This window comes from Bactrocera oleae, chromosome 5, assembly GCF_042242935.1.
Source record: "Bactrocera oleae isolate idBacOlea1 chromosome 5, idBacOlea1, whole genome shotgun sequence".
Lineage (NCBI taxonomy): Eukaryota > Metazoa > Arthropoda > Insecta > Diptera > Tephritidae > Bactrocera > Bactrocera oleae.
The window spans coordinates 20,408,514-20,435,074 of NC_091539.1; the positions used below are offsets into that span (position 1 = coordinate 20,408,514).

The following is a 26,561-nucleotide window of genomic DNA, read 5'->3' on the forward strand; positions in this document are numbered from 1 at the left end:
GTCAAGTTTTCATGTTATTGCGTTATTAAGAAATTCAAATAACCAGTGCATTTCAATAAACTAGCACTTTCTTAGATTTAGATTTATACGAAAAAACATCAATTTACTGGTTGTGCTGAAAAACACTAATGTGCTGATCGGCGCTTAAGAAAACTTTTCGTGTTATTACAAACTTAAACAATTTATATAACCATGCAAGGTACTGCATACTGAAAACATCAATTTTCTTAACCGCGCTTAAGAAAACTTTTTATGCTATTACAGGAATAAAAAAATCATTTAACCAGTGAATGTCGAACAAATAGCACTTTCTTAAATTTAGACTAAAATTGGATTTTCTCGCTAATTTTATATAATATTAGTTATTCGAGAAGGTGCCGTTTATAGTGAGAAATATTAATTATGCTGATTTGCGCTAAAAAAACATTTTCATCTTAGTAAAAGGTTAACAAATTCATATTACAAGTGCATTTCAAAAATATAGGACTTTCTTAGATTTATACTCACATTCGATTTTCTTTCAAATTTCATAATAATTATGTGAACAAAGTACTGCTTAACCTGAAAAGCCTTAATTTGGCTGATGTGCGCTAAAAAAAATTTCCATTACAGGATTAAACAATTCAGCCGACCGGCGCATTTTGAAAAAATAACCTTTTCTTAGTTTAGACTCAAAGTCGATTTTCTTGCAAACTATATATTAAATATGTGAGCATGGTAGCGTTTATACTGAAAAAATCAATTTTGCTGATCTGCGCTAAAGTCAAATTTTCATGTTATTGCGTTATTAAAAAATTCAAATAATCAGTGCATTTCATTAAACTAGCACTTTCTTAGATTTAGATTTAAAAGAAAACACATCAATTTACTGGTAGTGCTGCAAAACACTAATGTGCTAATCTGCGCTTAAGTAAACTTTTCATGTTATCACAGGAATAAACAATTCATTTAACTAGTGCATTTCGAACGAATAGCACTTTCTTAGACTCAAACTTAAAGTCGTTTTTCTTGCAAATTGTATATTAATTATGTGAGCAAGGTACCGTTTATACTGAAAAACATCAATTTTGCTGATCTGCGCTAAAGAACAATTTTCATTACAGTATTTAAGAATTCAAATAACCAGTGAATTTCAAATAAATATTACTTTATTAGAATAAGACTTATACTGAAAAACATCAATCTTGCTGATCTGTGCTAAAGTAAAATTTTCATGTTTGCATTATTAACATACATTTAAAAAAAATAGCACTTTCTTAGATTTAGAGTCAAAGTTTATTCTCTTGCAAATTGTATATTAATTATGTGAGCAAGGTACCGCTTATACTGAAAAAAATGAATTTTGCTGATCTGCGCTAAAGTCAAAATTTCATGTTATTGCGTTATTAAGAAATTCAAATAACCAGTGCATTTCAGTAAACTAGCACTTTCTTAGATTTAGATTTATACGAAAACACATCAATTTACTGGCTGAAAAACACTAATGTGCTGATCTGCGCTTAAGAAAACTTTTTCGTGTTATTACAGGCTTAAACAATTCATATAACAATGCAAGGTACTGCATACTGAAAACATCAATTTTCTTATCTGCGCTTAAGAAAACTTTTTATGCTATTACAGGAAAAAAAAATCATTCAACCAGTGCATGTCGAACAAATAGCACTTTCTTAAATTTAGACTCAAATTGGATTATCTCGCTAATTGTATACTAATTATTGGAGGAAGGTACCGTTTATACTGAAAAACTCAATTTTGCTGATCTGCGCTAAAGTCAAATTTTCATGTTATTGCGTTATTAAGAAATTCAAATAACCAGTGCATTTCATGAAACTAGGTCTTTCTTAGGTTTAGATTTATACGAAAAAACATCAATTTACTGGTTGTGCTGAAAAACACTAATGTGCTGATCTGCGCTTAAGAAAACTTTTCGTGTTATTACAGGCTTAAACAATTCATATAACCATGCAAAGTACCGCATACTGAAAACATCAATTTTTTTATCTGCGCTTAAGAAAACTTTTTATGTTATTACAGGAATAAAAAATCCATTTAACCAGTGAATGTCGAACAAATAGCACTTTCTTAAATTCAAACTTAAAGTCGATTTTCTTGCAAATTGTTATTAATTATGTGAGCAAAGTACCGCTTATACTGAAATAAATGAATTTTGCTGATCTGCGCTAAAGTCAAAATTTCATGTTATTGCGTTATTAAGAAATTCAAATAACCAGTTAATTTCAGTAAACTAGCACTTTCTTAGATTTAAATTTATACGAAAACACATCAATTTACTGGTTGTGCTGAAAAACACTAATGTGCTGATCTGCGCTTAAGAAAACTTTTTCGTGTTATTACAGGCTTAAACAATTCATATAACCATGCAAAGTACCGCATACTGAAAACATCAATTTTCTTATCTGCGCTTAAGAAAACTTTTTATGCTATTATAGGAATAAAAAAACCATTTAACCAGTGAATGTCGAACAAATAGCACTTTCTTAAATTCAAACTTAAAGTCGATTTTCTTGCAAATTGTATATTAATTATGTGAGCAAGGTACCGCTTATACTGAAAAAAATGAATTTTGCTGATCTGCGCTAAAGTCAAAATTTCATGTTATTGCGTTATTAAGAAATTCAAATAACCAGTGAATTTCAGTAAACTAGCACTTTCTTAGATTTAAATTTATACGAAAACACATCAATTTACTGGTTGTGCTGAAAAACACTAATGTGCTGATCTGCGCTTAAGAAAACTTTTTCGTGTTATTACAGGCTTAAACAATTCATATAACCATGCAAAGTACCGCATACTGAAAACATCAATTTTTTTATCTGCGCTTAAGAAAACTTTTTATGTTATTACAGGAATAAAAAATCCATTTAACCAGTGAATGTCGAACAAATAGCACTTTCTTAAATTCAAACTTAAAGTCGATTTTCTTGCAAATTGTATATTAATTATGTGAGCAAGGTACCGCTTATACTGAAAAAAATGAATTTTGCTGATCTGCGCTAAAGTCAAAATTTCATGTTATTGCGTTATTAAGAAATTCAAATAACCAGTGCATTTCATTAAACTAGCACTTTCTTAGATTCAGATTTATACGAAAACACATCAATTTACTGGTTGTGCTGAAAAACACTAATGTGCTGATCTGCGCTTAAGAAAACTTTTCGTGTTATTACAGGCTTAATCAATTCATATAACCATGCAAAGTACCGCATACTGAAAACATCAATTTTCTTATCTGCGCTTAAGAAAACTTTGTATGCTATTACAGGAATAAAAAAACCATTTAACCAGTGAATGTCGAACAAATAGCACTTTCTTAAATTTAGACTCAAATTGGATTTTCTCGCTAATTGTATATTAATTATTCGAGGAAGGTGCCGTTTATACTGGGAAATATTAATTATGCTGATTTGCGCTATAGAAACATTTTCATGTTAGTAAAAGGTTAACAAATTCATATTACACGTGCATTTCAAAAATATAGAACATTCTTAGATTTATACTCACATTCGATTTTCTTTCAAATTTCATATTAATTATGTAAACAAGGTACTGCTTAACCTGAAAAGCCTTAATTTGGCTGATCTGCGCTAAAAAAAATTCCATTGCAGGATTAAACAATTCATCCGATCGGCGCATTTTGAAAAAATAACACTTTCTTAGATTAAGACACAATAACGATTTTCTTGCAAATTGTATATGTATTATGTGAGCATGGTACCGCTTATACTGAAAAAAATTAATTTTGCTGATCTGCGCTAAAGTCAAAATTTCATTTTATTGCGTTATTAAGAAATTCAAAAATATCTGCGCTTAAGAAAACTTTTTATGCTATTACAGGAAAAGAAAATCATTCAACCAGTGCATGTCGAACAAATAGCACTTTCTTAAATTTAGACTCAAATTGGATTATCTCGCTAATTGTATACTAATTATTGGAGGAAGGTACCGTTTATACTGAAAAACTCAATTTTGCTGATCTGCGCTAAAGTCAAATTTTCATGTTATTGCGTTATTAAGAAATTCAAATAACCAGTGCATTTCATGAAACTAGGTCTTTCTTAGGTTTAGATTTATACGAAAAAACATCAATTTACTGGTTGTGCTGAAAAACACTAATGTGCTGATCTGCGCTTAAGAAAACTTTTCGTGTTATTACAGGCTTAAACAATTCATATAACCATGCAAAGTACCGCATTTTTTTATCTGCGCTTAAGAAAACTTTTTATGTTATTACAGGAATAAAAAATCCATTTAACCAGTGAATGTCGAACAAATAGCACTTTCTTAAATTCAAACTTAAAGTCGATTTTCTTGCAAATTGTATATTAATTATGTGAGCAAGGTACCGCTTATACTGAAAAAAATGAATTTTGCTGATCTGCGCTAAAGTCAAAATTTCATGTTATTGCGTTATTAAGAAATTCAAATAACCAGTGCATTTCATTAAACTAGCACTTTCTTAGATTCAGATTTATACGAAAACACATCAATTTACTGGTTGTGCTGAAAAACACTAATGTGCTGATCTGCGCTTAAGAAAACTTTTCGTGTTATTACAGGCTTAATCAATTCATATAACCATGCAAAGTACCGCATACTGAAAACATCAATTTTCTTATCTGCGCTTAAGAAAACTTTGTATGCTATTACAGGAATAAAAAAACCATTTAACCAGTGAATGTCGAACAAATAGCACTTTCTTAAATTTAGACTCAAATTGGATTTTCTCGCTAATTGTATATTAATTATTCGAGGAAGGTGCCGTTTATACTGGGAAATATTAATTATGCTGATTTGCGCTATAGAAACATTTTCATGTTAGTAAAAGGTTAACAAATTCATATTACACGTGCATTTCAAAAATATAGAACATTCTTAGATTTATACTCACATTCGATTTTCTTTCAAATTTCATATTAATTATGTAAACAAGGTACTGCTTAACCTGAAAAGCCTTAATTTGGCTGATCTGCGCTAAAAAAAATTCCATTGCAGGATTAAACAATTCATCCGATCGGCGCATTTTGAAAAAATAACACTTTCTTAGATTAAGACACAATAACGATTTTCTTGCAAATTGTATATGTATTATGTGAGCATGGTACCGCTTATACTGAAAAAAATTAATTTTGCTGATCTGCGCTAAAGTCAAAATTTCATTTTATTGCGTTATTAAGAAATTCAAATAACCAGTGCATTTCATTATACTAGCACTTTCTTAGATTTAGATTTATACGAAAACACATCAATTTACTGGTTGTGCTGAAAAACACTAATGTGCTGATCTGCGCTTAAGAAAACTTTTCGTGTTATTACAGGCTTAAACAATTCATATAATCATGCAAAGTACCGCATACTGAAAACATCAATTTTCTAAGAAAACTTTTTATGTTATTACAAGAATAAAAAGTTCATGTAACCAGTGCATGTCGAACAAATAGCACTTTCATAAATTTAGACACAAATTGGATTTTCTCGCTAATTGAAAAATTAATTAGTCGAGGAAGGTACCGTTTATACTGAGAAATATTAATTATGCTGATCTACGCTAAAGAAAAAATTTCCATTACAGTATTAACAAATTCAAATAACCAGTGAATTTCAAATAAATATTACTTTCTTAGATTAAGACTTATACTGAAAAACTCAATTTTGCTGATCTGCGCTAAAGTCAAATTTTCATGTTATTGCGTTATTAAGAAATTCAAATAACCAGTGCATTTCATGAAACTAGGTCTTTCTTAGGTTTAGATTTATACGAAAAAATATCAATTTACTGGTTGTGCTGAAAAACACTAATGTGCTGATCTGCGCTTAAGAAAACTTTTCATGTTATTACAGGCTTAAACAATTCATATAACCACGCAAGGTACCCCTTATACTGAAAAACATCAATTTTGCTGATCTGCGCAAAAGAAAAATTTCCATTAGAGGTGTAACAAATTCAACGTCGATTTTCTTGCAAATTATATATTAGTTATGTGAGCAAGGTACCAGTTATACTAAAAAGCATCAATTTTGCTGATCTGCGCTAAAGAAGAATTTCCATTTTAGGATTAACAAATTCATATAACCAGCGCATTTCGAAATAATAACACTTTCTTAGATTTGTACTTATACTGAAAAACATCAATTTTCATTAGAGGAGTAACAAATTTTTATAACCGGCACATTTCGAACAAATAGCATATTCTTAGATTTAGACTCAACGTAGATTTTCTTGCAAATAATATATTAGTTATGTGAGGTCGGCAAAAATCCCCCACTGAACCCTATCCGAGGGTGCTGACAGGTAATAGATACCACAGATTCACGACACAAGCGGGGACGAGCTGGTGACAGTCCGCCCGTGCCGTAGACGTGAGGAATCTAGCTAAGGTCAGACTTCTTATCTGTGTGTTTGATGTTCCCCAATAGCACAGCATACAGATAAGGAGCCTTACCATGGTCGGGGGGGAAAGGCTGGATCAAGGTGTCATGCGACCCGTGCCGAGGATCAACCTGGCTGGGTGCCCTTAAATAGCCCAGTCTCGAACGGAGCTTACGGATACCTGGCGCCCTCCGTAATAAGATAGCCTTACTTGCGCAACGGGGGCTATGCGCAAGTGGACATACTTTCCTCCACACTCGTGGAACCAACAATGAACCAAAACGAAAATAAACAAAAACAACAAATAACGAAAACAAAAAATCGGAGAGAGCCCGGATCTCCAGGAAAAAAGCCGGAGGGAGCGAGTTGCTCCCATTAAAGAGCAGCGTTTGGAGCGAGCTCAATAAACACAGAAAAGGGCAGGAGCGAAGCTTGGTCCTGAAGACAAGGCAAGCACTAGTAAAGGGGCAGAAGCTAAAGCTGGCCCACAGAAAGTGGTAGCGCCGGAGGCAGCCAGACCCAAACCCTGCGGCCAAAACACGGCTGAGAAGCAGGGGGAGGGAGGAGATGCCAAAGGGGCTGCTGCCGGAAGTGCATCTGCCAGGGAGTGGCCTACAGTTAGCATGCAGGACCCGTCAAAGGCAAAATATGCGCAGAGACGACGCGCCTCATACTTACTAAGGTTGGTAGAGCTAAAGCCGCCAACGAAAGAGGAGCTAACGCAGGGGCTCCAATCATCGATTGACTGCACGAGAGCAGTCATACCCAACTTCAAGTTGGAGCCGCCGGTAAAGGCAGCCAAGCAACAGAGGTCAGCTGAAGAGGCAAAGTCGTGAGCTAAGAGACCGAAGACCAAGGGTGTAACGCCCGCAAAATCATTTGCAGAAGTGGCCCGGAACCGAATTGTGATTGGCGTTCTGGATGAGGGAGATCCCGAAGGAAGAATCCGCAGAGCCCAATGGAAATGGGTGCAGGCTGCGCTGACAAATGTGGCGTTGGAAGTGCTATTAAGCAATCCGGGTCCGCCACCGTCATGCGCAGATGCCGGCTGGTATCAGGGCCAGATCAAAATGATTGTTTGCGATGACGAGAGATCGGTCGCTCTATACAAAGCTGCTATAGCCAAGGTGGGAGAGGTATACCCCGGGGCAAAATTGGTAGCAGTGGACAAGAAGGACATACCATCCAGACCAAGGGCAAGGGTATGGATTCCGGCTACACCATCACAGCCGGACCAAATTATGCAGCTCATAAGAGCCTGCAACCCGAGCCTACCCACGGAAGGGTGGAAGTATGTCAAGACATTTGAGGACAGCGTAGCAGAATCTGGCGTGGTGACCAAAAAGGCCACGATGCAGATTCTGCTGTTATTAACGAAAGAATCCATCGAACTGCTGGCGAAAAGTGGCGGGGAGATAAATTAAGGGTTCACGAAAGTAAGGATAACGCCTTACAAGTCGGACGCCGATGCTGCAGACCATCTGGCATCGGGGAAAGAGATATGCAAAGTAGAGGAAGATCCTATGGAGTTCTCGAGCGACGCGGAAAGTATGGAGCAAGGTGAGTGTTCTTCTTTCGGGTCTGAGCTTGCGGCCAGACTCTCAAGCTTGTATACTGAGAAAGAGCTTTTAAGCGGCTCTCAGGAAAACGCAGATATAACAATAGTTAATGCGTCTTCTACAAATTAATCTCCATCATAGCAAACTAGCTTCAGCAGCCCTAATTAACCGCGTGGCAATGGAACAGCCTGAATTTGTCCTCATTCAGGAGCCATGGGTTAATGGAGGGCGTATTTGCGGACTGAGGACGCCGAACTATAAGTTGCTGATGGCTAACTGTGAAGGTAAAATCAGAGCCTGCATAATGGCAAAGAAGAACCTTAATGTTTTTATATTACATAATTACAGCAACAACGACACAGCAGCAGTAAGCTGGAAAACGGGCTCAAGCAGTTACCGGCTAGTGTCGTGCTATATGCCGTATGAGCAGGAACTGGTGCCACCTCTGTTGGTAAAAGAGGTGGTACGGGATAGCGAGGCATCCAAGTGCATGACGATACTTGGATGCGACTCAAATGCGCATCACACAATCTGGGGCAGCACAGATGTAAACGACAGAGGTGAGTGTCTCTTTAATTACCTACTAGGTACTAAGTTACTGGTGTGTAATAAGGGAAGCACGCCAACATTTATTACAAGAAACCGAAAAGAAGTTCTGGATATCACACTTGTGTCGGAAGAACTAATTGACAGGGTAACCCAATGGAGGGTTCTCGAAGAACATTCGAGAACACGGCGGAAGCGTTTCGATTTAGGAAAATAATGGCACAATCGGTGCATAGTATCGGTTATCTTCAGAAGCCAGACCGAAGTTGGACGGTATCCAGTGAAGAGTCCTTGGGGCTACTAATGGATACCCACTTCCCAGGCAGCTCTGAAAGCCATACTGCAGAATATACTCAAGACAGTGGAGCAGAAATGAGCCCCACTCTCATAAACATAGTGTCAGAAAGCAACGTACGCTGGGCAATAAACAGCTTTAAGCCCTTCAAGTCGCCGGGATCAGACGGTATATTCCCGGCTCAATTGCAGCAGTCGCAGAATTACATAATGAATTGGCTAATTGCCATTCTTAAGGGGGCGCTGCAATTAAACTACATCCTTTCGCTTTGGAGAAAGGTCAAGGTAATATACATACCAAAGGCAGGCAAAAGCTCGCATACAAGTCCAAAGGACTTCAGGCCAATTAGCCTCTCCTCTTTCCTTTTAAAAATCCTGGAAAGACTAATAGAATTACTTATAAGAAACAAACTGAAACCAGAAAAGTTGGCTGGTTCACAGCATGCGTATTCTAAAGGAAAATCCACAGAAACAGCACTAAGCTCTGTGGTGGCGGAGATTGAAAAATCTCTGGAAGTCAAAGAATACACTCTATTTGCCTTCTTAGACATAGAAGAAGCCTTCAATAATATCCAGCCTAGGGCCATACTGAGTGCGCTTAAGGATCTGGACATCTCTGAACCTCTCAGGAAATTAATTGAACAGATGCTCACGAGCAGGTCAATAATTTCAACGATGGGAGCGTCAACGATGTGCATATCTGTCCAAAGAGGTACACCTCAAGGAGGCGTGTTATCCCCACTTCTCTGGGTCCTGACAATGAATAAGTTGCTGATGGATCTAGAAAAGAAGGGGGTACACGTTGTGGGGCAGTATCGTGCGGATTAAATTTAAATGCTGGTAAGACAGAGCTCGTATTGTTCACCAGAAAACATAATGCTCCAGAAGTTACGGCGCCAATAATAAATGGTTGCAGACTAACAATTGGAGATAAGGCAAGCTACCTGGGACTAATCTTAGACAGGAAGCTTTCTTGGAAACAAAACTTGAATGCTAGGGTGAAGAAGGCAGCCACAGCACTCTTCACCTGTAAAAGGATGGTGGGCCCCAAATGGGGACTTACACCTCGGGTAACTTATTGGCTCTATACAGCAGTTGTCAGACCAATCATAATGTAAAAGAAATACGCGGTAAAGCGTATGGACAGCATACAGAGAGCAGCCAGTATATGCATTAGTGGAGCTCTTAGAACAACGCCAAGCCAGGCTCTTAACGTCATTCTACATTTAGTGCCAACAGACCTGTTCTGTAAACAAGTGGCGGCAAAGTCAGCTCTTAGACTGAGGGAATCCTCCCAACTAGTCGCATGCAACAAGGGGCATTCAAGGATACTCAGTATATTCCCGTTCCTACCCAAAACCACGGATTTCCACAATCCAATAGAACGGATGCTAAATTCGGTCCACAATATTGCTTTCCCCACAAGAGAGGAGTGGAAAAGGGGCGAGGTGGACAGGAATACAGGAATCAGCATCTACACGGATGGATCCAAACTGGATCATCGGGTGGGAGGTGGTGTCTTTTGCGCAACATTAAACACCAAAATAGCCTTCCGCTTACCAGACCACTGCAGTGTTTTCCAGGCGGAGATCACAGCAATCAAAGAAAGCCTTGTTGTATTGACAAAAAGTGTGCTCACAACAAGGAACATATATATTTATACGGATAGCCAAGCGGCCTTGAAATCACTCAAGTCTCCTATGGTCTCATCAAAGATAGTGAAAGATTGTCTTGATCTATTAGAGGATCTGACATCCTACTTTACAATAAACCTGCAATGGGTTCCAGGGCATAGTGATATCCCTGGAAACTGCGAAGCAGATGAACTAGCCAGAACAGGCACCGAGTTACAATTAACCCCTGAAAAAGGGGAAATTTTTATGCCCCTGGCAACTTGTAAGCACTTAATCAACGAACATGCTATAAATATAGCAGAGTCTCGTTGGAGACAATCCATAACAAGCTCCACTAGCAGACTAACGTGGCAGGTATGGAGCAAGAGTCGTACAAACCGACTATTAAAATTCAAAAGGAATGACATAAAAACTCTGATTGGGGTACTAACAGGTCACTGTCTAATTGGTAGACATGCCAGCAGGCTAGGTGTACCTTACAACGATTATTGTAGAAGCTGCCAAGAAGTAGAAGAAGAGGAGACAGTAAAACATCTTCTATGCGAATGTAAAGCTCTATGCAGGAAAAGAATCGCAACTATCGGTCGTGGATTCCTTGACGACGTATCAGAAGTTGCTAATATAAAATTATTTATACTGATGAGCTTCATCAGAAGCACAGGTTGGTTCAGAGAGGAGACGATAGAGTGAGGGAACAGTAGTCCCGGTGATATCACAATGGGCCTCCCATAGGCCTAGGTGCGTTGTTAGACAGCCACTCTACCTACCTACCTACCTATGATCATATGCAACGAGAACATGCTAGAAGAAATCCTGAAACAAGGAAAGATAACGTGATAGAGAAACACAACGCCGACAGCTTAGTAGGAGGGGTACGGGGGAAGAAATTTTGGGCCCCGCAAAGATTATGGAAGCTTTGCAGTTCTTACTGAATACCCCTCTATATCGTGAGCACAACAAACATATTAATGAGAACTGGATTTCAGAATTTTATAACCAATAAGAAATTCCGTTTTTTGCATCTGCAGAGGATTTCCGATTGGATAAATTTTTTCATGCGGAACAAATTTCTCATGATAATCCCTCAGTTAACAATATTCCTACGGGTCTTTAACCTTCAGACTTAAATCCAGGCTTAACACATCATCCAAACACATTCCACACCAACCCTACCACCACGATCACCCCACACATGAAGACACACTACACACCACACCGAAGGAGGTAAAAAGGGGACGACGAGCGACCACAAATCTCTTTTGCGCAACGTCACCGTGAAATTGCTATCTCCGCTACCGACCTCTTTAAAATCGTGGTATTAACTTTTAGTACAAAGGTTGTGAAAATAACATTTAATAAAAAAAAAAAAATAAAAATAAATAAAAAATTGTAATTTAAACTGTTCATACCAAATGAACACATCCCTGCATTGTTCTCCTAACTCGTATAAATACGAATTAGAGGACAATGCAAAAGGCTCAACAGCACCAACATAACTAATAATTCCAATTGGAATTAGTCAGCATACCAAGGAGCAGACATCAACGCGGACGGACAGAAAGGGCGCGAAAATTAGATCGCCCCAGCAATATAAAAACAACAACAGCAGCATCACAAAAATCGACGAGGGATTATTTAAGCCACATCAGGTTGTAATTAAATGTATATTTAAATTATTTATATTATTTAAGCCTAACCTGTAAATAACATATAATTTGAATTATACATATAACACTTAACATACACACACATAAATATTGTACAATTAACCCACATAAATTGTCTATATTTCTACCCTATATACTAAAAGTAATTAAAGTTACATTTTGTTGAATTTGAATTAACATTTTATTTTATTTGGCACACCGGCAAACTCAACGTCGAGTACCCCGACATTTTGGTCCTTCGAGCCGGATCGTCCTGGATAAAATAAAACCCACCCAATTAAACATCGTTTATAAATTATACATTCACCCACCCAATCAACCACCATTTGGATCATCAAAAATAATATAATATATTCGCGCACCCAATCAACCATAAACTTGGATCATATCAGCAACAAGGATTATATACGTGAGAAAAAAAAAATTGTGAGTACATAAACCCAAAATTTTAAAAAAAAAATATAATATATCAGTGCAATACGGAATAAAAGTGCAAAGTGAAAACAAATATATATAATAAAATAAATCTTGTGCTTAACAGGTATTAAGTGCAAAGTATTTGCGAATTTATTATTGCCATATTCCGTTTAGCACTTTACTCATAATACATACATAAGTACGTACTTACAACATAATATAAAATTTTTGAGAGCCAAGCAACGTTACTCTTGGTACCTATTCGTACATACACGTATATATATATATTCAAATTGCATTATCCGCTCTCTTAAATATTCATTGCTAGTGCATTGCGAGCGAACAAAAAACCCTGTAGGAAAAAATTCAAATAACCCAGTAGGAAATTTTTCGTGCATCGGAATTTTAAATATTGTGCATATATAATATAAGACACATACAAAAAAAAAAAAAAATTTTATTTTGGAAATTCGCCAGCATTCGGAAATTTGCTTTTAAAATTTAAATAAAGAAAAATTACTTGAAATTTATTATTTGTTTCATTTAAAATTTATAAATTGTGGCGATATATACATACCTATCTATATAATAAAGAAATAAATAAAATTTCTATCGAAAATGGAAGAATTTAAGTTCTGTATTTCGGATTTGTTCGAATATATCGAAGAACATTACGAGACCCACCCCGAAGATGAATCCGTTCATACTCTGGAAATAAAAAGAGTTGAACTTAACGCTATTTACGATAAGGCAAACAAGTCGTACGATGCCTTTCGTAGAACCCCACAAAAACGCGGTGAGACTATTGACTTCTCAAAAGTTAAAGAAAAATTTAAAACAGGTCATCAATTATATTTGAAATGTTTGGGATCCATTAACCAAGCTATAGATGATCTTAAGACCCCAACCCCCACAATAAAGGAACGAGCTTCAGATGAAAACACATCGCGGGACATAGGATCTTCAATTCATCTACCCCCATCTGACACGGACATATTTTATGGCGACTTCGTAACCTGGCCCTCATTCAGAGACATGTTTACGGCCATATATGTAAACAATCACAAAATTAGTAACGTGGAGAGACTGTTTCACCTCATTCAAAAAACCCGAGGAGAAGCAGGAGCAATAGTGAAAAACGCACCATTAACAAATGATGGTTTCTTGATGGCATGGAGGGACCTGGTATCGCAATACGAAAACAAACGAGTTCAATTCAACGCGCAATTAAAAATTTTGTTCAATTTACCCCAAGCAAACCAGGAAAGTGGAAGCGCTATTAAACATCTTCAGAGGACCGTCAACAATTGTCTTACAAATCTTCATAATGTATACATAGACACGACTAGTTGGGACCCAATCTTAATCTTCTTATGTGGATTGAAACTACCTAAGACTTTACTTCATCAATTTGAGGATACCCTAGAAGACAACTCCGAAATACCATCATGGAAAACTTTCGACGCATTTCTCACCCATAGATACAAATCTTTGGAAGCAGTAGGAAATCTAACTGACCCCGTTCCAGTTACCCAACCCGATAATGGGCCTTATAGAAAAGGAAAAGACAGGAAATTTAATACCTTTCACGCGAACGTTTCTGGAACTTCGAATTTGAGTTTTCCACACGCTAGTGAAAACCCTGTAAGAAGCAACATCATCTCAAAAAAACCCCAAGACATTGAGAGTTGTAAATTATGTAGAACCCAACATTCCATTCGAGAATGCCCAAAGTTTTTACAATTGAATGTCGAGACCCGAATAAACGTAATAAAAAATAATGGTTACTGTTTTAATTGCCTTGCATTATCGCATCGCTTCAAGGAATGCAAGAGCAAATACTCATGCAGAATATGTAGAAAGAAACATAACACTCTTCTGCATAGGGATGCCCCATCCCGCTCCCAATCCCTCCCGCAAGGATCAAGAGCCTCGAACCCGCCTCTTGACTCTACCAATAGTAGTACCTCCCAAACCCTTAATCTTAATACAAATCCGCAAGCCTACACAACCCTCTTACAGTCCACTGAAAATAAAACTCAAGACCCACACAACTCAAGTAGGAAGCAGGTTTTGCTAGGTACTGCCATAGTGCAAGTTTCTTACAAAGGGCAATTATATACAGCTCGAGCACTAATCGACTCTGGGTCAGAAGCTACGTTCATTTCTGAGAAGCTCCACAGAAAATTGGACATACCCACATTCAAGAAAAACGCACAAGTGACCGGATTGAACAACACAGTCTCCGCAACAGCTACCAAAACTTGCGAACTCACCCTTCGTTCACCAACAAAAAGGGAATTTAAGATAACAACCCACGCGTTTATCTTAAAAACTTTAACTGATAACTTACCCACTCACTCACTTGATAGAATAATTTCTAATAAAGAATTCGGTTTTAGTTTAGCTGACCCTCACTTCTATAAACCCAGACCTGTCGACATCCTTATCGGAAGTGATCTGTACCCACAAATAATTCTCAGTGGCGTACAGAGAAATGTACTCGGGTCATTACTAGCCCAAGAAACAAAATTCGGTTGGATTCTTTCCGGGCCCACACCTGAAAAACCCATCTCACCCTCAATATTGTCATTTTTCAATAAGACGACCCCAGACAAGTTGCTCACACAATTTTGGGAAGTCGAAGAAGTTCCGAAAAAGCCTCTACCCTCAACTTCGGATATACTGTGTGAGCAACATTATCAAAAAACAACCCGAAGGCACTCAACTGGGCGTTACGTGGTAACATTACCCTTTAAAACCCCAGAAAAAATAGACTTGGGCAACTCGAGACATATAGCTTTAGCTCAGTATCTAAGAAATGAAAAATCCCTCTCTAGAAAACCTGAAATAAAAACAGATCACGACAAGGCCATCAACGAGTACCTGGAACTCGGTCATATGACCAAAATAGAATATGACCCCGCAGAGAATACGAAAACATACTATCTACCACATCACGCAGTCATCAAACCCGATCGCTTAACGACCCAACTGCGAGTGGTATTCAACGCATCATGCCCCTCCTCAAATAGAAATAGCCTCAACGATGTATTACACACTGGACCTATTCTGCAAGCAGACCTGGTAATCCTAGTGGTAAAGTGTCGTATGTTTCGAATCGTATTCAATGCAGATATTCAAAAAATGTATCGTCAAATACTTGTTGAAAGCAAACACACTCCATTTCAAAGAATCTTATATAGAAGATCGCCTAACGACCCCATAGAAGATTTTGAACTACAAACTGTTACGTTTGGTATTAACTGTGCCCCATACTTAGCTATCCGTACCCTCCTCAAATTAGCGGATGATGTACAAGAAACCCACCCACTGGCAGCAGAGATACTTCGAAACGGAATGTACGTCGATGATGTACTTGCAGGAGCACATGACGTAGCAAATGCGAAGATGGCACGAAACGAACTTACCTCATCTTTGGAGTCCGCAGGATTTGCTCTACGCAAATGGACCTCAAATGACCCAAAAGTTTTATCTGGAATCTCACAAGAACATCTGTTGGACACGAACTTACTCAGTTTACCGGAATCCAATAGCACAAAATCACTGGGGATCAGATGGAATGCAAAAAAAGATGCATTCTTTTTTGTCATCAACCCTATTCACGATAAGACATCGTTTACTAAAAGAGAAGTATTATCGATTATAGCAAAATTGTTCGACCCGGCTGGTTGGCTCAGTCCCGTTGTAGTCACAGCCAAAATAATAATGCAACAAATATGGCTCGATAAATCCGATTGGGATGAAAGTTTAAAACCCTTAACTCTCCATCACTGGAAAACCTTCATAAAAGATTACGAAACCCTAAATCTGATTGAAATTCCTCAGTGGACCCACTTTTCGACATCCGCGATCATCAATTTCCACGGATTCTCTGACGCCTCAGTAAAAGCTTACGCAGCAAACCTATACATAAGTGTTTCTACAAACACAAACACCTGGACAACTCTTTTAATATTTAAGACTCGTGTGTCCCCAATAAAAAGTATATCTCTACCAAGGCTAGAACTTTGCGGAGCGGTTCTTCTGGCGAATCTAGTGGATGCGACCCTACCCCAATTAAATATTACTCAGTACCGCACTCACCTTTGGACGGATTCTACAATTGTCCTTTCTTGGCTAAGCAAACCCCCATGCTCATGGACAACCTTTGTATCCCACCGAGTTGCCACAATTGCAGAAAAAGTTGGAACCGAAAATTGGCGTCACATCGAAAGCCAGGACAATCCGGCAGATTTGGGCAGTCGCGGATGCACACCTCTGGAGATGGTTAACAATGACCTCTGGTGGCACGGACCCCAATGGCTAAAACTCAACCCGAAACATTGGCCAATTACCCAAAAATCAATCGATACAACACTGGAACTGCGGCCAATCAAGACTTTCGTCAACACAACACAAGAGGATATACTGGATAGATTTTCATCACTACCCAAAGCCATTCGAGTCATAGCATATCTATTCAGATTCTGCTCGAATGCGTCACCCAACAGATCACAACAGCCATACACAACGTTGGAAATAACTCCAGACGAGTTCAAAACTACCCGCACGAAGTAAATTATTTTAACCCAAAGAAAGCACTTCCAGGAGGAGTATGAAGCTTTAACTCAAAAAACCAGCATACACAGAAAAAGTACAATTTTGACCCTAAACCCTTTAATCGATCCCAAAGGAATAATGCGAGTCAATGGCCGATTGAGCAATTCAGCCGCATTATCATATAACGAGCGTCATCCGATTATATTACCCTATAGCAGTCGATTAACAAAACTACTCACCCAATTTACTCACTCAATTACCCTACATGGTGGCAACCAACTAGTTTTACGACTCATGCGTACGGAATTTTGGATACCGAAGCTTAAAACTCTCATCAAGTCCATTATCCATCAGTGCAAAACCTGCGTCTTACACAAGAAGAGCGAAACTACTCAATTAATGGCAGCTCTTCCAGCGGAACGTACCACCCTAACCCGCCCATTCGCAGCAACAGGAATCGACTTCGCCGGTCCCTATGACATAAAAAATTACACCGGCAGAGCGTGCTTGATCACAAAAAGTTATGTATGCGTATTTGTTTGTTTTGCAACCAAAGCAATACACCTGGAGGCAGCAAGCGATCTCACCATCCAAGAATTCATGGCCGCATTCGCACGATTCTTTTCTAGGCGCGGATGTCCCGCCGATCTCTATTCTGACAATGGTACTAATTTCGTGGGAGCGTCTAAACTCTTAATCAAAGATCGACGAGAATTCATAAAATCACTAAGAACACAAATAACAACAAGTGAAGCACACCAAAACATCAACTGGCACTTTAATCCTCCAGGAGCTCCACACATGGGTGGACTCTGGGAAGCAGGAGTGAAAAGTTTAAAGAGCCACTTAAAAAAGGTGTCTCAGATCCAAAAATTCACTTTCGAAGAATTATCTACCCTTCTAACCCGAATCGAAAGCTGCTTGAATTCTCGACCTTTAAGCCCACTAAGTGAAGACCCCAGGAATATAGAACCTTTAACTCCAGGCCATTTCTTAATAGGTACCCCTTTATTAACCCCAGCAGAACCCAACTTAGAAGATACACAACTAAGCATCGCACATAGATGGCAAAAGTTAAAGATACTCCATCAACACTTCTGCAAACGATGGAAAGAAGAATATCTAAAAGAACTCCACAAACGGTATAAGTGGAAATACCCTCAACGCAATATAGAGGTCAATGATATGGTAGTCATACGCCAAGAAACTCTACCCCCAAATGAATGGAAACTTGGTCGCATCGAAAAAACCTATATCGGTGCAGACAATAAGACCAGAGTAGTTGACATACGTACTTCTCAGGGAACAATTACCCGCCCAATAACCAAAATAGTCACCTTACCAAATACCTAATCTCATTTCTTTATAGTGACATGGCTCCTCAAAATAGCATCAAATCTATCTGCAGCCGACAGAGCAGCCCAGCCTTCACCATACGATCACTCAGCGTCATCCGAAGCATCACCCCACTCTCCGACAATAGGACCCTGGCTAGACGCTTACACCGCTTTAAAGCGACCCTCTCCCCCATTCGAGAAGAAAGAGGAAGTACCCACCGCACGGCTCGGCGTACTATCACCCATTCATCAAAACGCGCACATAAACACGTCGCCTGTGGATTGTGCAAAAAAGATCACAGGCTGGTGACATGTTCAAAGTTTACTAAAATAAACATCCACGAAAAGTTTAACGCAGTAACTAAGTATAAGTACTGCGTCAACTGCTTGGCCAGATCGCACTCAACACAACGATGCACAAGCGCAAAACGATGTAACATGTGTAACGGGGAGCACCATTCAACCCTACATGGACACCCCAGGTTGTTTTGCAAAGAAAAAACCAAAACAACAAAGAACGACGAACGACTACACAAAGATCCAGAGATTCCAACACAACTGGCCAAGCCGACCCTTATACCCACTGCCATGATAAAAATAAAACACGATGGCAAATGGAATAAAGTACGTGTCATAATTAACCCGACCCGAAAGGTGACAATTATTGCCTCGGAGCTAGTTAAGAGATTGAGGTTACCGAAAACGTACCTTGACTCTCATCGCATATGTAAACTCGTCATAGGGTCATTAACTGATCCCGACTGGCATGTCGAAGTTAACTGCCTTATGACGCAGGAATTACCGACCCGACCCTACAATCGTGATATAGGTGGCGAAATCTTTAAGAGATTCGACCACTTAGTCCTAGCCGACCCTATGTTCCACAAGGATGATAAAATCATGATGGAACTGGGAGCAGACATCTACCCAAGGATAATGAAACCCGGATTATTCAACCCAGACAACAGCACCGTGATCGCACAAAACATCGCACTCGGTTGGACTCTAACTGGTGCTTGTGCGATTTAAACCCTAAGTAACCACTCAACCCATTTTAAAAACAATATTCCTTAACCCAAAGCGAAAAAGTTCTAATAACTTTTTTATTCGCAGACCCTGCAAGGCGGCAGGGATGTTCATACCAAATGAACACATCCCTGCATTGTTCTCCTAACTCGTATAAATACGAATTAGAGGACAATGCAAAAGGCTCAACAGCACCAACATAACTAATAATTCCAATTGGAATTAGTCAGCATACCAAGGAGCAGACATCAACGCGGACGGACAGAAAAGGCGCGAAAATTAGATCGCCCCAGCAACATAAAAACAACAATAGCAGCATCACAAAAATCTACGAGGGATTATTTAAGCCACATCAGGTTGTAATTAAATGTATATTTAAATTATTTATATTATTTAAGCCTAACCTGTAAATAACATATAATTTGAATTATACATATAACACTTAACATACACACACATAAATATTGTACAATTAACCCACATCTATATTTCTACCCTATATACTAAAAGTAATTAAAGTTACATTTTGTTAAATTTGAATTAACATTTTATTTTATTTGGCACACCGGCAAACTCAACGTCGAGTACCCCGACATAAACCTAAAAAGGGCGTTTGTAAAAAAAAGGAAAATAACATGTCTTTGGTGAGAGCTAACATGGTAGCATAATTATTCATTGGTCCTTCGAACCTTACGGAAAGGCACTATTAGGAAAAAAAATTTTTTTTTAATAAAATAAAGAACTAAAGTGCGGAGATCGAATGCTTATATATACAATACAATACATAAACCCAAAACAAAAATCAAAAGTGTACAGTGAAACAAGCAAGTGCGGTGCAAATGAATATACATATATAAAACAAACTAAAAAAAGTGCCGAATATAAAAATATACGTATATAGTGCCATAAAAATATATACATATATACAAAAAGTGCGGAAAAATAGATATCAAGTTAATATATAAATACACAAAAATTAAATATATAATAATAAAATACATAAAAAAATACAAACAAACGTCATGCTAACTGTGTACAGGGGAGCATAAGCTTAAATCTTACAAGAAATTCAAAAAAAATAATATTACCGATCGAAACAATTATGTAAGAACAAAAAAGCTTTGTATAAACTGTATGTCACTTGCGCATTCACTCAAAGATTGCGAAAGCAAGTTCAATTGCGTTTATTGTCATAAACGACATCATTCTATGCTTCATTTAAATAATTTTTCCACTTCACCCCCAAACAGCGCTAATATGAAAAGAGCCACGGGTTTAGTTGCAATAACAAATCCCGAAGTGCAAAATCCCGAAAATTGTCAAGAAGCACCATGCTGCTCAAAGGTATTAAAAACTCAAACGCTACACAGCGAAAACCAAAGTAGGGTACTACTACCCACAGTATTAGTCTCCATCGAACACCGAGAAGATAGGAAATTAGGGCCTTAATAGACCAAGGATCACAACGATCTTTCATAGCGTCTAGGGCACAAAATAGGCTACAATTGCCAACAAAACAAGCCAACTTTGAAATTACAGGAATAGGCAGAAGAGTAGTACAAAACTCTAATAAAATCTGCCCCATTACCTTAATTTCCCCCCAAGCGGATAAGAGAATTACAGCAGAAGCTATAGCCTTACCGCAACTTACAAATATGCTTCTATCATATAAATAGCAAGCATTGGCAAAAGGTTTCACACTTAAAGCTAGAAGATCCAGACATGCAAGTAGGCTAGGTGTACCACACAACGACTATTGTAGAAGCTGCCAAGAAGTAGAAGAAGAGGAGACTGTAAAGCATCTTCTATGCGAATGTAAAGCTCTATATAGGAAAAGAATCGCAACTAATGGTCGTGGATTCCTTGCTGACGTATCTGAAGTTGCTAATATAAAATTATTTGTACTGATGAACTTCATCAGGAGCACAGGTTGGTTCAGAGAGGAGACGATAGAGTGAGGGAACATTAGCCCCGGTGGTATCACAATGGGCCTCCTATAGGCCTAGGTGCGTCATTGGACAGCCACTCAACCTACCTACCTACCTATGTGAGCAAGGTACCGCTTATACTGAAAAACATCAATTTTGCTGATCTGCGCTAAACAAAAATTTCCATTAAGTATTAACAAATTCAAATAAACAGTGAATTTCAAATAAATCTTACTTTTTAGATTAAGACTTATACTGAAAAACATCAATCTTGCTGATCTGTGCTAAAGTAAAATTTTCATGTTATTGCATTATTAAGGTTTCACACTTAAAGCTAGAAGATCCAGACATGCAAGTAGGCTAGGTGTACCACACAACGACTATTGTAGAAGCTGCCAAGAAGTAGAAGAAGAGGAGACTGTAAAGCATCTTCTATGCGAATGTAAAGCTCTATATAGGAAAAGAATCGCAACTAATGGTCGTGGATTCCTTGCTGACGTATCTGAAGTTGCTAATATAAAATTATTTGTACTGATGAACTTCATCAGGAGCACACGTTGGTTCAGAGAGGAGACGATAGAGTGAGGGAACATTAGCCCCGGTGGTATCACAATGGGCCTCCTATAGGCCTAGATGCGTCATTGGACAGCCACTCAACCTACCTACCTACCTATGTGAGCAAGGTACCGCTTATACTGAAAACCATCAATTTTGCTGATCTGCGCTAATGAAAAATTTCCATTACAGTATAAACAAATTCAAATAACCAGTGAATTTCAAATAAATATTACTTTCTTAGATTTAGACTTATACTGAAAAACATCAATTTTGCTGATCTGCGTAAAAGAAAAATTTCCATTAGTGGAGTAACAAATTCAACGTCGATTTTCTTGCAAATTATATATTAGTTACGTGAGCAAGGTACCGCTTATACTGAAAACCATCAATTTTGCTGATCTGCGCTAATGAAAAATTTCCATTACAGTATAAACAAATTCAAATAATCAGTGAATTTCAAATAAATATTGCTTTCTTAGATTTAGACTTATACTGAAAAACATCAATTTTGCTGATCTGCGTAAAAGAAAAATTTCCATTAGTGGAGTAACAAATTCAACGTCGATTTTCTTGCAAATTATATATTAGTTACGTGAGCAAGGCACCGCTTATACTGAAAAAAAATCAATTTTGCTGATCTGCGCTAAAGTCAAATTTTCAAGTTATTGCGTTATTAAGAAATTCAAATAACCAGTGAATTTCAATAAACTAGCACTTTCTTAGATTTAGATTTATACGAAAAGACCTCAATTTACTAGTTGTGCTGAAAACACTAATGCGCTGATCTGCGCTTAAGAAAACTTTTCATGTTATTACAGGAATAAACAATTCATTTAACCAGTGCATTTCGAACGAATAGCACTTTCTTAGATTCAAATTTAAAGTCGATTTTCTTGCAATTTGTAAATTGATTATGTGAGCAAGGTATCGCTTATACTGAAAAATATCAATTTTGCTGATCTACGCTAAAGAAGAATTTCCATTACAGGATTAACAAATTTAAATAACCAGTGCATTTCAATTAAATAGCAGTTTCTTAGATTTAGACTTATACTGAAACACATCAATTTCCATTAGGGGAGTAACAAATTTTTATAACCAGCACATTTCGAACAAATAGCACTTTCTTAGATTCAAACTTAAAGTCGATTTTCTTGCGAATTGTATATTAATTATGTGAACAAGGTACCGCTTATACTGAAAAACATCAATTTTGCTAATCTGCGCTAAAGAAAAATTTCCATTACAGTATTAACAAATTCAAATATCCAGTGAATTTCAAATAAATGTTACTTTCTTAGATTAAGACTTATTGAAAAACATCAATCTTATTGATCTGTGCTAAAGTAAAATTTTCATGTTATTGCATTATTAACATACATTTCAATCTGATGCTGATCTGCGCTTAAGAAAAGTTTTCATGTTATTACAGGTTTAACCAATTCATATAACCATGCAAGGTACCGCTTATACTGAAAACATCAATTTTCTTATCTGCGCTTAAGAAAACTTTTCACGTTTTAACGGGAATAAACAATTCATTTAACCAGTGCATGTCGAACAAATAGCACTTTTTTAAATTTAGACTCAAAGTGGATTTTCTCGCTAATTTTATATTATTTATTCGAGGAAGGTACCGTTAATACTGAGAAATATTAATTATGCTGATTTGCGCTAAGGAAACATTTTCATGTTAGTAAAAGGTTAACAAATTCATATTACAAGTGCATTTCAAATATATAGAACTTTTTTAGATTTAGAGTCAAAGTTTATTCTCTTGCAAATTGTATATTAATTATGTGAGCAAGGTACCGTTCATACTGAAAACCATCAATTTTGCTGATCTGCGCTAATGAAAAATTTCCATTGCAGTATAAACAAATTCAAATAACCAGTGAATTTCAAATAAATATTACTTTCTTAGATTAAGACTTATACTGAAAAATATCAATCTTGCTGATCTATGCTAAAGTAAAATTTTCATGTTATTGCATTATTAACTTACATTTCAAAAAGATAGCACTTTCTTAGATTTAGAGTCAAAGTTTATTCTCTTGCAAATTGTATATTAATTATGTGAGCAAGGTACCGTTCATACTGAAAACCATCAATTTTGCTGATCTGCGCTAATGAAAAATTTCCATTACAGTATAAACAAATTCAAATAACCAGTGAATTTCAAATAAATATTACTTTCTTAGATTTAGACTTATACTGAAAACATCAATTTCCATTAGAGGAGTAACAAATTTTTATAACCGCCACATATCGAACAAATTGCACTTTCAAAGATTTAGAGTCAACGTAGATTTTCTTGCAAGTTATATATTAGTTATGTGAGTAAGGTACCGCTTATACTGAAAAACATCAATTTTGCTGATCTGCGCTAAAGAAGAATTTCCATTTCAGGAATAACAAATTCAAATAACCAGTGCGTTTCAATAAAATCGCATTTTCTTATATTTAGACTTATACTGAAAAACATCAATTTCCATTAGAGGAGTAACAAATTTTTATAACCGGCACATTTCGAACAAATAGCACTTTCTTAGATTTAGAGTCAACGTAGATTTTCTTGCAAGTTATATATTAGTTATGTGAGTAAGGTACCGCTTATACTGAAAAACATCAATTTTGCTGATCTGTAGTCTAAAGTAAAATTTTCTTGTTATTGCATTATTAACATGCATTTCAAAAAAATAGCACTTTCTTAGATTTAGACTTATACCATTAATTTCCATTGGAGGAGTAAAAATTTTTTATAACCAACACATTTCGAACAAATAGCACTTTCTTAGATTCAAACTGAAAGTCGATTTTCTTGCGAATTGTATATTAATTATGTGAGCAAGGTACTGCTTATACTGAAAAACATCAATTTTGCTAATCTGCGCTAAAGAAAAATTTCCATTACAGTATTAACAAATTCAAATAACCAGTGAATTTCAAATAAATGTTACTTTCTTAGATTAAGACTTATACTGAAAAACATCAACCTTGCTGATCTATGCTAAAGTCAAATTTTCATGTTATTGCGTTATTAACATACATTTCAAAAAAATAGCACTTTCTTAGATTTAGAGTCAAATTGTATTCTCTTGCAAATTATATATTAGTTATGTGAGCAAGGTACCCCTTTTACTGAAAAACATCAATTTTGCTGATCTGCGCTAAAATAAAATTTCCATTACAGGATTAACAAATTTAAATAACCAGTGCATTTCAATTAAATAGCACTTTCTTAGATTTAGACTTATACTGAAACACATCAATTTCCATTAGGGGAGTAACAAATTTTTATAACCAGCACATTTCGAACAAATAGCACTTTCTTAGATTCAAACTTAAAGTCGATTTTCTTGCGAATTGTATATTAATTATGTGAGCAAGGTACCGCTTATACTGAAAAACATCAATTTTGCTGATCTGCGCTAAAAAAAATTTCCATTATAGGATTAACAAATTCAAATAACCAGTGCATTTCAAAAAAATAGCACTTTCTTAGATTTAGAGTCAAATTTTATTCTCTTGCAAATTGTATATTAATTATGTGAGCAAGTGTGTAACAAATTCAACGTCGATTTTTTTGCAAATTATATATTAGCTATGTGAGCAGGGTACCCTTTATACTGAAAAACATTAATTTTGCTGATCTGCGCTAAAATAAAATTTCCATTACAGGATTAACAAATTTAAATAACCAGTGCATTTTAATTAAATAGCACTTTCTTAGATTTAGACTTCTACTGAAACACATCAATTTCCATTAGGGGAATAAAAAATTTTTATAACCAACATATTTCGAACAAATAGCACTTTGTTAGATTTAGTTTCAACCTAGATTTTCTTGCAAATTATATATTAGTTATGTGGGCTAGGTACCGCTTATACTGGAAAACATCAACCTTGCTGATCTGTGCTAAAGCCAAATTTTCATGTTATTGCACTATTAACATATATTTCAAAAAAATAGCACTTTCTTAGATTTAGAGTCAAATTTTATTCTTTTGCAAATTGTATATTAATTATGTGAGCAAGGTACCCCTATACTGAAAAACATCAATTTTGCTGATCTGCGTAAAAGAAAAATTTCCATTAGAGGAGTAACAAATTCAACGTCGATTTTCTTGCAAATTATATATTAGTTACGTGAGTAAGGTACCAGTTATACTGAAAAACATCAATTGTGCTGATCTGCGGTTAAGAAGAATTTCCATTTCAGGATTAAAAATTCATACAACCAGCGCATCTCGAAATAATAACACTTTCTTAGATTTAGACTTATACTGAAAAACATCAATTTCCATAAGAGGAGTAACAAATTTTTATAACCAGCACATTTCGAACAAATAGCACTTTCTTAGATTCAAACTTAAAGTCGATTTTCTTGCAAATTGTATATTAATTATGTGAGCAAGGTACCGCTTATATTGAAAAACATCAATTTTGCTGATCTGCGCTAAAAAAAATTTCCATTATAGGATTAACAAATTCAAATAACCAGTGCATTTCAAAAAAACAGCACTTTCTTAGATTTAGAGTCAAAGTTTATTCTCTTGCAAATTGTATATTAATTATGTGAGCAAGTGTGTAACAAATTCAACGTCGATTTTTTTGCAAATTATATATTAGCTATGTGAGCAA

At 36.6% G+C, this 26,561-nt stretch overlaps 3 protein-coding genes across 3 annotated transcripts; all 3 read left to right on the plus strand.

Moving 5' to 3' along the window:
* Positions 1 to 7,011: 7,011 nt before the first annotated feature.
* On the plus strand, positions 7,012 to 17,086 carry LOC138857334 (uncharacterized). Its single transcript, XM_070109721.1, has 3 exons — positions 7,012 to 7,220; positions 8,296 to 8,433; positions 14,392 to 17,086. Exons 1-3 carry the CDS (start codon positions 7,012 to 7,014, stop codon positions 17,084 to 17,086), a joined length of 3,042 nt encoding a protein of 1,013 aa, XP_069965822.1.
* Positions 17,087 to 17,206: 120 nt separating this feature from the next.
* On the plus strand, positions 17,207 to 18,421 carry LOC138857336 (uncharacterized). The gene is made up of 2 exons (XM_070109724.1): positions 17,207 to 17,705; positions 17,802 to 18,421. The coding sequence occupies exons 1-2, from the start codon at positions 17,207 to 17,209 to the stop codon at positions 18,419 to 18,421; spliced, it is 1,119 nt and encodes a 372-aa protein (XP_069965825.1).
* Positions 18,365 to 19,434, plus strand: LOC138857567 (uncharacterized). The gene has a single exon (XM_070110452.1). The coding sequence runs from the start codon at positions 18,442 to 18,444 to the stop codon at positions 19,432 to 19,434; it is 993 nt and encodes a 330-aa protein (XP_069966553.1). The 5' UTR covers positions 18,365 to 18,441.
* Positions 19,435 to 26,561: the final 7,127 nt, after the last annotated feature.